This window comes from Aplysia californica, unplaced genomic scaffold (assembly GCF_000002075.1).
Source record: "Aplysia californica isolate F4 #8 unplaced genomic scaffold, AplCal3.0 scaffold00576, whole genome shotgun sequence".
Classification (NCBI taxonomy): domain Eukaryota; kingdom Metazoa; phylum Mollusca; class Gastropoda; order Aplysiida; family Aplysiidae; genus Aplysia; species Aplysia californica.
The window spans coordinates 405,499-416,583 of record NW_004797846.1 but is presented as its reverse complement, the minus strand read 5'-3'; the positions used below and the strand labels follow the sequence as shown (position 1 = coordinate 416,583).

Below are 11,085 nucleotides of genomic sequence, written 5' to 3'. Positions count from 1 at the left end.
AGAGAGAGAGAGAGAGAGAGAGAGAGAGAGAGAGAGAGAGAGAGAGCGAGGGGGGGGGGGGGAGAGAAAGTGACAAATACAAGAATTTTTTAGGTTTTCATGGACAAAAAAGTAAAGGATGTAAAAAGGCAGTAAAAAGAACATGACCACAAAAAAAATCCCAGAAGAAATTAACAAAAAACTATCTTAATGATAGAGGCACCCATGTGTGTTTGTGTGTGTGTGTGTTTATGTGTGTTTGTCTATGTGTCCATAAGCATGATGTTATGTCAGCAGAAAAAGAAAGCAGGCCAGAGAGATAACATGAGAGTGAGAGATACGGTAAAAAAGAGAGACAAAGAAAATGAAAGAGAGAGAGAGAGAGAAAAAGAAATGGGCAGTGAAAGTAACAAAAGGATAGAGAAAACGTAGTAACATCGATATGCTGTAAACATTTAACTGGTTTCTTGAAAATCTTTCAGCACCTAAAAGAAGTCTCCTGATTTAAATAATGAAATTAAGAGATAAGACAAGATAGTTAGGATGAGATGAGATGAGATGAGATGAGACGGGATGAGACGAGACGGGATGAGATGAGACGGGATGAGACGAGACGGGATGAAATGAGATAAGATGAAATGAGACGGGATGAGATAAAATGAGATAAGATGAGATGAGACGGGATGAGATAAAATGATAGTGCCTAACTGCTACTCCACAGATGTCGGAGAAACGGAACATCAACAAGCTACAACTGCCTGTCTTACTTTAGACACAATATCTCTAACAGCGTAAAACTTTTCAGTGATGTCTCCTGCTTCGGTGATGGGTGCGTCATAGTCATAGCTGGTGGGCACAGGCTGGTATGGCGGACTGTTAGCACCTACCAAGGAAAGAAAACAATATTTTTAAAAAAACAGTTACAACTTTATCAACTAAACATGAAAGCATACCCTCTATCCCTGGACATCATAGAGAAGGTAAGCTAGAATTAACAAACCTCTCTGGGGGAATACCCACCATTGATCACCCATCTAAAGGCCATTTCAACGATATTGCTTGATAGTATTTGTGACCCTGAACTGACTAACCACATTGCCAATAGCTCCCCCAAATTAACGATGAAAGCGACATTTTCTCCCAATTCTCTTAGTCCAGACCTTTCATAAGACGCCCTTACCCACAACTGACCTAACGGAAAAAGCGTGGGCATGAAATCAGGTATTTCGACAAAAGCACATTGTTTCTAAATGGCACAATCCTACGTGTCAGAAAGTCTATAATGAAGCTTTGAACTTTCAAAATGCTCTCCGTTTAACACACTACCTCGTGAAATGCATTTTGGCCAGAATTGCTCAAATACATAATTGTTGTAAGAATAATATCGAAGATGTTTTGCTCTTGCTGTGTGACTGAAAGAAAAAAGTCAATTTGTATTTTATTCTTATCCCACATACTGCTTCCAACTCAAAAGGATGCATTAAATCCCTGAGTAGAGGAGAACAAGTCACTATCTTTTACCAGAGAACACAACACATCCCACTGAAGTCCTACCTAAATAGGATCCACAAGGATACCTCACCTGACTGCCTGTTGTGTGACTGCCAGGATGAAACAGTATCACACCACCTCTTTATCTGCTCTGCACTTAGTGACCTGCATAGCACCTACCTACCTACCTCCCCAGATATCAGAAATACTTTATACAGTGACAAAACACAGCTGATAAAGACCTGCAAATTCTTTGCCATTTCGACAAGCAAAAGGGATAGAACCCAGAAGGCTGCTGGGTCGGAAAAGTAAAGTAAAAGTAAAGTTATTCTTATACCATTTGCCCTGTTCCACTGTCGGTCCTCAATAAAATCTCTTCGCCTGGACAAGGTTAGGAATCCATTATAACTTGTCAAATAAGAATTAAACCTTCTCGAATTTTTTTCCAGAAACCAGTTACACAGTCACAGCACAAACACAAACAAAAAGGTTTTAGTTAGTTTTAGCAAGGATTTACGGGGTGGATGTCAACAGAGAAGTCCAAACGGGGAATCAGGCTTACTCGGCTCACCTCTCTAGCCTCAATAGCACAAAGTTTCAGACAAAGTATGCTTCGACTATCAAGGCCAAGGCACCCCGGAAATAGCAGTTCACAAGAGAATGACAAACATACAAAAGAAGTAGGGGAAAAATGACGATAGTAAGGACTAGGAAAGAAAAGCAGCAGTTCCCCTTATGTTGTTCCGGCACAGCATGAGCATGACATTGATAAATCAACCCATTTACAAATCTACTGTGCATAAGAACAAGTTAATATCCCCTCTTAGGGAATAGTCGAAAGACTACTTCAGTCAGTAGCACTGCTCTGGTGGGGGGAGAAAAGGACTTAAAAGATAACAATTCATGGCTTAGTAACCCTATGAGATCTTTGTGCACTCACCATTGTAGAAACCAAAGTTTGTTCCCCCAATGTACATGTACCTAAGGAGAAAAAAAAAGATACAATAACCAATAATTCAAGCTTAACAAATCAAACTTTTAATTCACGAAAGAATGCCATTTTGAGGAATTTGAATAGATGAAATAATAAGTAGATAGCTGCTTTAATATTGGTTCATTTAAATAGAGAGATGTATATAAATTGTGAGGCAGCGTGGTGGAATCAGGCTCTCGTAAATTTTTGAGCATATTGAGTTATTGGTATCATCTTAAATCTTGTTCATTTATCTTGCTTTCAATGAAAAAATTACCCATCCATCTTCAATAGAAGGGGAAATATTTTGGATTGAAGGAGGTGGGGGTCACCTGGTTTAAGAGGTAAAATTAGCGAGAAAATGGCAGCCAGAGCTTGGTAAACTCCATGGAAACTGTAAATTTATATTTTTGTGCCTTTAATCAACGTTTTCGGTGAAATCCTCAAAGGAATGTGTTTGTAAATGGACATAAACAGTGTTGAGCCAAAAAAACAAAAATTTGATAAAAATTGCTAAGCAGGGAGAATTTCTTTGATTTCATTACTTTGATTCCACCACGCTGCCTCACAATTAGACAACGCAAAATTACGCCCCCCCCCCATCTATCTATCAATAATCAATCTTTTTAACTCACCCACATATAAACATGCACATACACATCCACAATTCACTCACTGATTTAAATAGTTTACATTCTCATTTCTCCTAACCTACTCTTTGCTTGCTGAATATTCGCTCATTTGTTAGGTCATTTCTTTCATTATGACGAGCATCTCTTTATTCATGAAGGTCTGAATTCTGTCGGCCTGCATGCCTGACCATCTGTTCCTGACACGCTTTATTTCTCTTTCTCCACACACAAAAAATCTTTAAATGTGTTTTTCAATCCAATAATAATTTTTTTTAAAAGCAAACAACTACTAGCCCTCTCATGCAAGTAACTACAAAGAAAACTCACATATTTATATTTGCCTGGTAAGCCAGCAGCAGGTCTAGACTCTTGGCCACTCTGGTTCTATCTGTCGTTGAGTGTGGGTAGCCCCAGTGGTCAAGCCAGCCTGTGTAGAACTCAGAGTTCACCTAAAGACAAAGGGAAAAAAAATAACATATACACAATTAATTCAAAATACAGCTTTATAAGCTGGAATAAAGTGATATAGCCTGAAGGGTAAAATAAAAGCACGTCACCAAAAAAGACATATATAATAGAAACCAGTTAAAAAGACAAAATGTAGAAGAAAAAAAAGCAAAAGGACCCACTTGGAAATGCCATTCAAAATAATGATTTATATTGAAAAAGTTATTACACAGAAATACTCCAAGAAGAAACACAAAATTACATCTTAGGATTTCATCATCCATGTTTCAAAAACGAGGAACTATGAACGTAAAATAAATGTTGTCTTGGTCTTGAACCAGCACACTATTTTCTTCCTAATTCTGTTGCTGACAAAAGTAAAGTTACAGCTCAAGACATCCCTTCATCAAGATTAACTCAGTACATGGACGGGGAAAAACTTGAGGATTAAGGAACGATAACTTTCAGTATGACAAGAAATCAACGGAGCGTATTCAGGACAAGTGTGAAGACTATTATATTAAAGGAATATGGAAGGTGGAAAAGACAGACAGTTGTTTCACTTAGGAAGACATATATAACTAGAATTACATACAAAACCCTATTAAAATTGCCAGTTTGAAAAACTTCTTGGAAAGAATTCATCAACATTCAGTCAAAAAATTAAGGCCTTAGCTAAAAATTAACATTTCCAATCATATATCAACAAAAGTCAAGCCTACTGACTGACTTTGGTATAAAAACTAGAAGTCATTGATAACAAAACCAACAGAATAAATAGGCTAAGAGGTGAGACATGGAATACAATCTTGACTAATTAACCCATGTGGTGTCCGGACCAGCACCAGTGATAGAGTGCCAAAGTGTCAGAAGATTAAACAGTTAAAAAGATGAGATGAACTAGCCAGGTAAAAACAAAGGTTCGGATGCCGTGGTAAGTGAGTTTGATCATGCCATACCAAAAACCCACCCACATAAAAAGACAGCAACCCTGTGTTTTTAGTTTTTAGTTTTAGTAAGATTTTTAGGGCACTTGCAACACAATAAGGTCATATAAGTGCTGAAGAATAGATTATGCGTTACATACAAGACAGTAACATACACAAAAAAGAAGGAGGTGAGATTTATAAGGACGTCAGATGTTTGATAGGAAAGAAGGAGCAAACCACACCAGAGCACCAGCCAACCACCTACCAAGCTTGTTTGTGTATCATCAGCAGCAATATGAGAAGACACGTATACATGTTCAGGTTTTATTTGGTCGGATTAGGATTGATATAACCAGGAATTGTCTAAGTTAGTTGACAACTTACTAAGGGTCCATGTGGCTCGTAGTCTCTCTGTGCTTTGAAGGATGCTGCAGGGTCCACTGTAAGTCAAGATAAAGCTTAATCTTAACTGAACGCCAAAGACTGACACTCCCCTTTACATAATTCATTACACTCTAAACATTACATACATGAAGAAAGACGCAAAAAGTGATGCCACTCCCAAAAAGAACTAAAGTTTAGTTTTAGTTATAGTAAGTGTTTTACGACACTTGCAGCACAATAAGGTCATGTAAGTGCTGAAGATTAGAGGTGTTACAAGAGAGTAACAAACTCAAAAAAGAAGGAGGGGAAATAAAGACTGTAGATGTTTGATAGGAAAGAAGAAGCAAACCACACCACAGCACACGCCAACCACATGCGAACAAAAGTTTTCCGCCGAGACTAAACTATTTTCAAAAAGTGAAACATCCTCTCTTTCAGTTGTGTTCTATGAACACTTGTCCCATATCTTTTTCTTCTCAAGTGATTTGTCCATTTCTATACCTCTATGTAGCATCTATGGATGTAGCATTCCTGTAAAGCTGTTCATCAGTTCCTATGTATCAAACGCAAGGGTACAAAGAAGAGAATTTTCTACAGACTGTGAACAGCCACTGCCATCAAAAAGTGGTAGCAAGAATAACTGTCTCTTTCTGTCCTATTGCTTAAACAGTAGGTTAATTATACTTATTCAAATAAAAGAAACTTTCCATTGAACATCTCACTTTGAAAATGTAAGCTCTTCACATAACTAAAATATTCATTTATAAGGAAACAACTTTTCTTTAAAAAACAAGCCATTTTACTTAAGTCCTCACTCCAAGTTTTCTTCTTCTTCTTCCTTGCTCTCGAGATCACTCCAAGTAATAACTATACATCAGAAATACTTCTACATTATATACATTGCAAATTGAAACTTAAAGTCTTCACCATCCACTCCAAGTCATTATAAACAAAGCAAAACTAAAACTTAAAGTCTTTACCATCCACTCCAAGTCATTATAAACAACGCAAATTGAAACTTAAAGTCTTCACCATCTCCATGTGATAAGGGTAAGAAATGTTGAGACATTGTGTAGTCAATGAACTCACACGTGGTTCCGAAGTCAACCGTGGCATAAACACCGGGCACGGCTCCACACTTCAGGTAGCCGTCTCCAGCACCGTCAGTTGTATAGATGACGACGTCATTACCGAGAATCTCCCTGACCTTGTCCCGGAGAGAGGCTGTATAGGCTCGGTCACAAGCAAAGTAACTGCCGTACTCATTCTCTATCTGGTAAACAAAGTTTGAAAGTGTCATGTAAGATAAAACGAAGCATTTAACAGGACTTGAACCAAACATGTGTTAAGACGGACATACCCATTTGTTAAAGATAAAGGAAAGAAAGCTTTAGTAAAACTATAAGCAAAGGATAGCCAATTAATTTCTAAAACCAGTCCTCCCACTGAAGTGCTTTTTACCTTCAGAAACAAAGCTTCATGCTCTAGATTGAAGTAAATGAATCTATATTCCACAAAGCAGCAAAGTTGCATCATCAAGCCAAGAACATCTTAAGCATACTTACCATCCCCTTTTGCAAATTTGAACTTAACAGAAAAAAATTGTCTGTTTTATTTCTTTTTTGGCAATTGTTTTCTCAAGTCGTGCTCACAATAGATGATTAAAATTGACCCCCAAAACTCAAGCAATATTTCCAAGTTTTATTGGATCATATAAAAAAGAAAACCAACTCAACATCAAATCTGCAAATGTGAACAAGCCAGCGGAGAGCTACACAATACAACAAAGAATAAAAATGTCATATTGGAACTTTGAGGAATTTGAGGAATTTCCGACATTTCTATGAAAGGAATCTAAAGAAACTCACCTGTACCATGACCACTGGTCCTCCATTTATGTACAAGCTCGGCTTTATCTTCTCCAACAATTGTTCGTACCATCGAGACACAAACCTCATATAGGCTGAAATAATTAGGAATACTCTTTCTGCAATGTTAGACAGACACCATTACAAAAATCAACGTGGGACAAAAATAAAATACACAACCGAAAACAAGAGCATTGTATTTGGCCTAACAAAGCTACAAGTTCCAATTAGACAAAATAATTGCCTGCCCTGGTTCAGATGTGGTGAGTGTGCATTCCATAGTCAAAAATACGAGTAGGGTAAAATATATGTTCTATCTGAAGTTTTGTGCAATGCGTATATATATTGATATATTATAAATCAGTAGTTACGTCTTCTATAAAGCCCTTATCAAATATTGACAACAAGATTTTTATTTCAACAAAAAGAAATGAATACTGAACTCTTTTCATACTTTACCATACATAGATATCTATGAAGCAGCAGAAATGTGGTTTTATAAAAGAATGAAAATGTTTTGTAATGCCTACTGCAGTAAACTAGCAGACTGTCAGGGAAAACAGAAACATGGTGGTAGACTGTTCAATGGACTGGCACCCAGAATTCCACATTTACCTGAATGGTATTTCTTTATTCAGTCACCATCAGTCCCTATCAAATACCTTGTTCAGCTATGAGTAAGAACCTTATTCAAAATTCAAACGCTGAGTCGTTGTAAGATGAAATGAATTCAACAGGAAAAATATATACAAATGCAAAGGAAAAAGAAACTTGCAGGGAGCCAAATTAAAAGAATGTATTTTTCAAATTTTGCTTGTCCCAGATCGACTATTTTGACTGTTGGCCTGTGCTCTGTCCAGGCCTGTATGTTACAGAGGGCATGAGTTAAGCTGTGAAGTCAACAGAAAACGACAAATAATAATAATAATAATAACAACAGTATCAATGTAAACTGTTTCTGTAGCTCCCACTCTCAGACAATGCAGCTCTAGGGCAATAACAAATTGCTTTTAACGGTACTTTTGTTTGGGACAGGGATGGAGTGCAGACAACACTTTTATGATTTACAAACTTACAGTTATCACTTGTGCGGAAAAACATATCAGGATTCTCGTTGAGCAGCCACGCTGGGAGGCCACCCTGTGGAAAATAAAATAATAAACAGGTACCGGCACGGGAATGCAGTTCAAAAGGACTTTGATTACAATGGTATCAAGGAGATAGAAAAATCCCCACCAACTTAAGCCCGATCATCATTTTGTCAGTTTTTCTAATTCTTTTGACTGACAAAGGTCAAAGCATGAAAAAAGAAATCTACATATATTTATATCCAAAAACCATTATTGAAGTGTTCATTTCAAACAATGGCCACAGTACACTTGGACGTTTAATTCAGTTCCTAATTCAAACTTCTTACGAACAGAATTTTGAGTGAATGCTTTTACATTTTTCATAAAGTTCACTATGTCAGTTCGCTCTATGTAACATACCGTAACAAGCTAAGACTCATCTTCTTTTACGACACAAGGTTAAAATCACTTTGCCATTTAGGCCTACATTGTCCTTCAAGCACTCACAAATTCCCACTCTCCACAGATATAAGGTCCAAGACGTAGTAAAACAACCAAATCATTTTTCTGTGCCAGTGAGAGGAAGCGACCCAAATCCGATGCACCATCCCAGGTGAAAACCCCTGGAGTCTTCTCATGTACATTCCAGGGAACATATCTGGAAATCATAGGTACATCATAATTACTGTGAGAAAAAAATAACACATATTTCATTCTACAGCAGTTCCATTTATGACTAAAATATGAGTTTTAGATTTTAGTTTTAGTAAAGGTTTTATGGCACTCGCAACTGCATTAGGTCATATGAGGGCCAGAAGATTAGTGGTGTTACAAGAGAGTAACAAATATAAAAAAGAAGGAGGGGAGATAAGGATGATAGATGTTTGAAAGGAAAGAAGAAGAAAACCAGACCAGAGCTTGGCAAGATATTATGAGTATCATCAAGTCAACACAGAAAGATACTATAACAACACAACTTCCACATAATGTAAAGACCCAACTTGCCTAAGGATTTCGGACACAAATGTGAATCATGAACATGAACACTGTCTACTTACACCTGTGCAGCATTCAGTCCAGCAGCTCTCATCTTAACGAATCTGTCTTCCCAGTAGTAAGGATGCACACGAGAGTAATGAAAACTCCCAGCAACATATCTAAATGGTTTTCCATCCTTGAGAAAAGTGTCATTTTGGTAGCCGACCTCAAATGTCCTTTCACAAGAAACCTGTACAAGGAAAATCAGTAAATTGGGATGATATAATTCCACTTTCACATCTATAAAAACTTACCTACATTGTATAATGCTATTATAGACAAAAACCATTGACAACTTTACGCCTGCTCTTTACCAGTACATGCACGTTGATTTGTACACAGACATTTTGTTATATCAATGCCAGTACAAGCTCAGAGAGAACAAAAACATGTTGCAAAGGCAGTTCTTCCAAAGGAGGCAGCCATTCAAAATTGGGATGATGAATGTAGGTTTGTGGATTGGTTGTTTGAAAGGGCTACCATAAAGTTGATTTGTGAAGCATTTTAGCATTCCCACACAAAAATTCCTCTCTGTACTTTTATAACAAAAATACAACAATATCTAGGCCTAACCATGTGCTGTTGTGTGTTTGTTTTAGTATAGGTCTTAAGGCGCTCGCAACTGCATAAGGTCATATGAGTGCCAACTAACCATGTGCTTCGCCTAGATAAACACCAAATGTGTTATAAGGCAAGCTCCATAAACCGACTTGATTGCGAAGCATTTGTAGTAAAACCGTGATAACACAACTTCATGGGACCAGAAAATTTCTTTGTGCTAAGCAAATTTATTCGAGTTCAGCAGAGTGGTAATGATAAGAATACAAAAAAAGATGGATGGCTTGACTGCACAGAATGAGGTTCAAGGAAGGTTGTACCTATTTAATGACGGTTTTCCATACCACTACTCACAGTTTAGAAGAAAAAACAATTTTTTAACAGAATATTAAATCTATCCCTATCTTTCCACTTTCACACTTTCAAGGAAAATCAATTGCACTTGTAACAGCTGTAGCAGGGCATCAAAACAAGAGCACTATACTGCTGTATATTTATCTGAAACTAATTAATCATATTGACTCACACTGACCCTCTCAAGGCTATGTCTCCCCCCCCCCCCAACTTGGACCTTCCCCTTAAATTTTGTCTTCAACTTGTAATCATATCATACACCTTCACACACTGGCCTACTCAACAGAAGAGACTTTTTGATTGAGAGAGATCTTATATTTTGGAGATTTTGGAATCATAGCTTCAATAGTTTCCTGTGCTATATTCCTAGACATATATATATTGCAGACTACACACATAAATCATGGGCCCCTGGCAGTAATGAAAGGGTGAGAACTAAAGACTCAGACTCGATCGATACAACTGCAAACAACCAAAATAGTAGGTAAATTTTTACTTTCACTCCCGCACACAGATGCACTGTTTCAGGGGTCAAACTGCTGTACTATTTGCTGCAGATCACACATAAAGCCACTAAAACAGTCGCAAATCAATTATTTTCAAGACAATTTCAAATCTAACTGTAAAATATCAAATTATGGGTAAAAACAGGGGGGCATCTTCCCCACCCGTCTGCTACCAAATCTAATGCCACAACTGTTTCTTTTAGCCTATGGAAGATATATATTTTGAAAGCGTGAATTATTCATCCTACATTAATACAAGTAAACACTAAATGAACTCTTAAGTTACTTCTTACCTTAGCACCCAACAAAAAGACACAAACAATGATGAACAAGCTTGAATTCATGATAGAAGCAAAAGTGGAAACCGCCATTTTCTGATCATGTGACAAGATAGTTTACCATATGTCACGTGATTTCAACAGTTCATCTAAAAATAAACTATCCAACAACCGAAGATAGGCTATTGTAGGGAGAAGAAAACCTTTGCAACCACTCGGCATACTGATCGAGGTTGTCATTACTGTATTTTATATAGATCTAGTGAGGGAGATACTTGATGGGCGATAATAATCTGTTTATTTACCTGATTTATAGATTATCACTATTTGATAAAATAAGCTCATGATCAATTCAGGGGGCTCTGGTCTAGAGTCAAAAGGTAGGGTCTATAATGGTAGGTAAGGTATTCGTCTTTCTTTCAGTTGGTTCCGGGTTCGAAACCTAATAGAGGCGGGAAACTTTCTTCTCTATATCATTACCTAAAAAAATTTCCTTTCACACCCTTTCTGCTCTCTAATCATGTTCTGCTTTCATCTCCACCCCCTTCCACCTCGCCCACTTTTTTTCTTTAGGCTCT

At 37.3% G+C, this 11,085-nt stretch overlaps 1 protein-coding gene across 3 annotated transcripts in view; it reads right to left on the bottom strand.

Moving 5' to 3' along the window:
* The window catches only part of LOC101863293 (beta-galactosidase), a 29,188-nt gene extending 18,581 nt beyond the window's left edge, over positions 1 to 10,607 (bottom strand). For 2 of the 3 annotated variants that reach the window (XM_035972091.1, XM_035972090.1), the window contains exons 1-10: positions 10,523 to 10,607; positions 8,832 to 9,001; positions 8,281 to 8,431; positions 7,780 to 7,843; positions 6,704 to 6,798; positions 5,925 to 6,108; positions 4,836 to 4,891; positions 3,403 to 3,524; positions 2,411 to 2,451; positions 747 to 862 (exon numbers count right to left, since the gene is read on the bottom strand). In XM_035972091.1, the coding sequence (XP_035827984.1) occupies positions 747 to 862; positions 2,411 to 2,451; positions 3,403 to 3,524; positions 4,836 to 4,891; positions 5,925 to 6,108; positions 6,704 to 6,798; positions 7,780 to 7,843; positions 8,281 to 8,431; positions 8,832 to 9,001; positions 10,523 to 10,600 (1,077 nt within the window). In that variant the 5' untranslated portion in view covers positions 10,601 to 10,607. The remainder of the gene's footprint in view (positions 1 to 746; positions 863 to 2,410; positions 2,452 to 3,402; positions 3,525 to 4,835; positions 4,892 to 5,924; positions 6,109 to 6,703; positions 6,799 to 7,779; positions 7,844 to 8,280; positions 8,432 to 8,831; positions 9,002 to 10,522) is intronic. The other variant, XM_005107108.2, reaches the window with a different exon arrangement.
* Between the last annotated feature and the right edge of the window lie 478 nt (positions 10,608 to 11,085).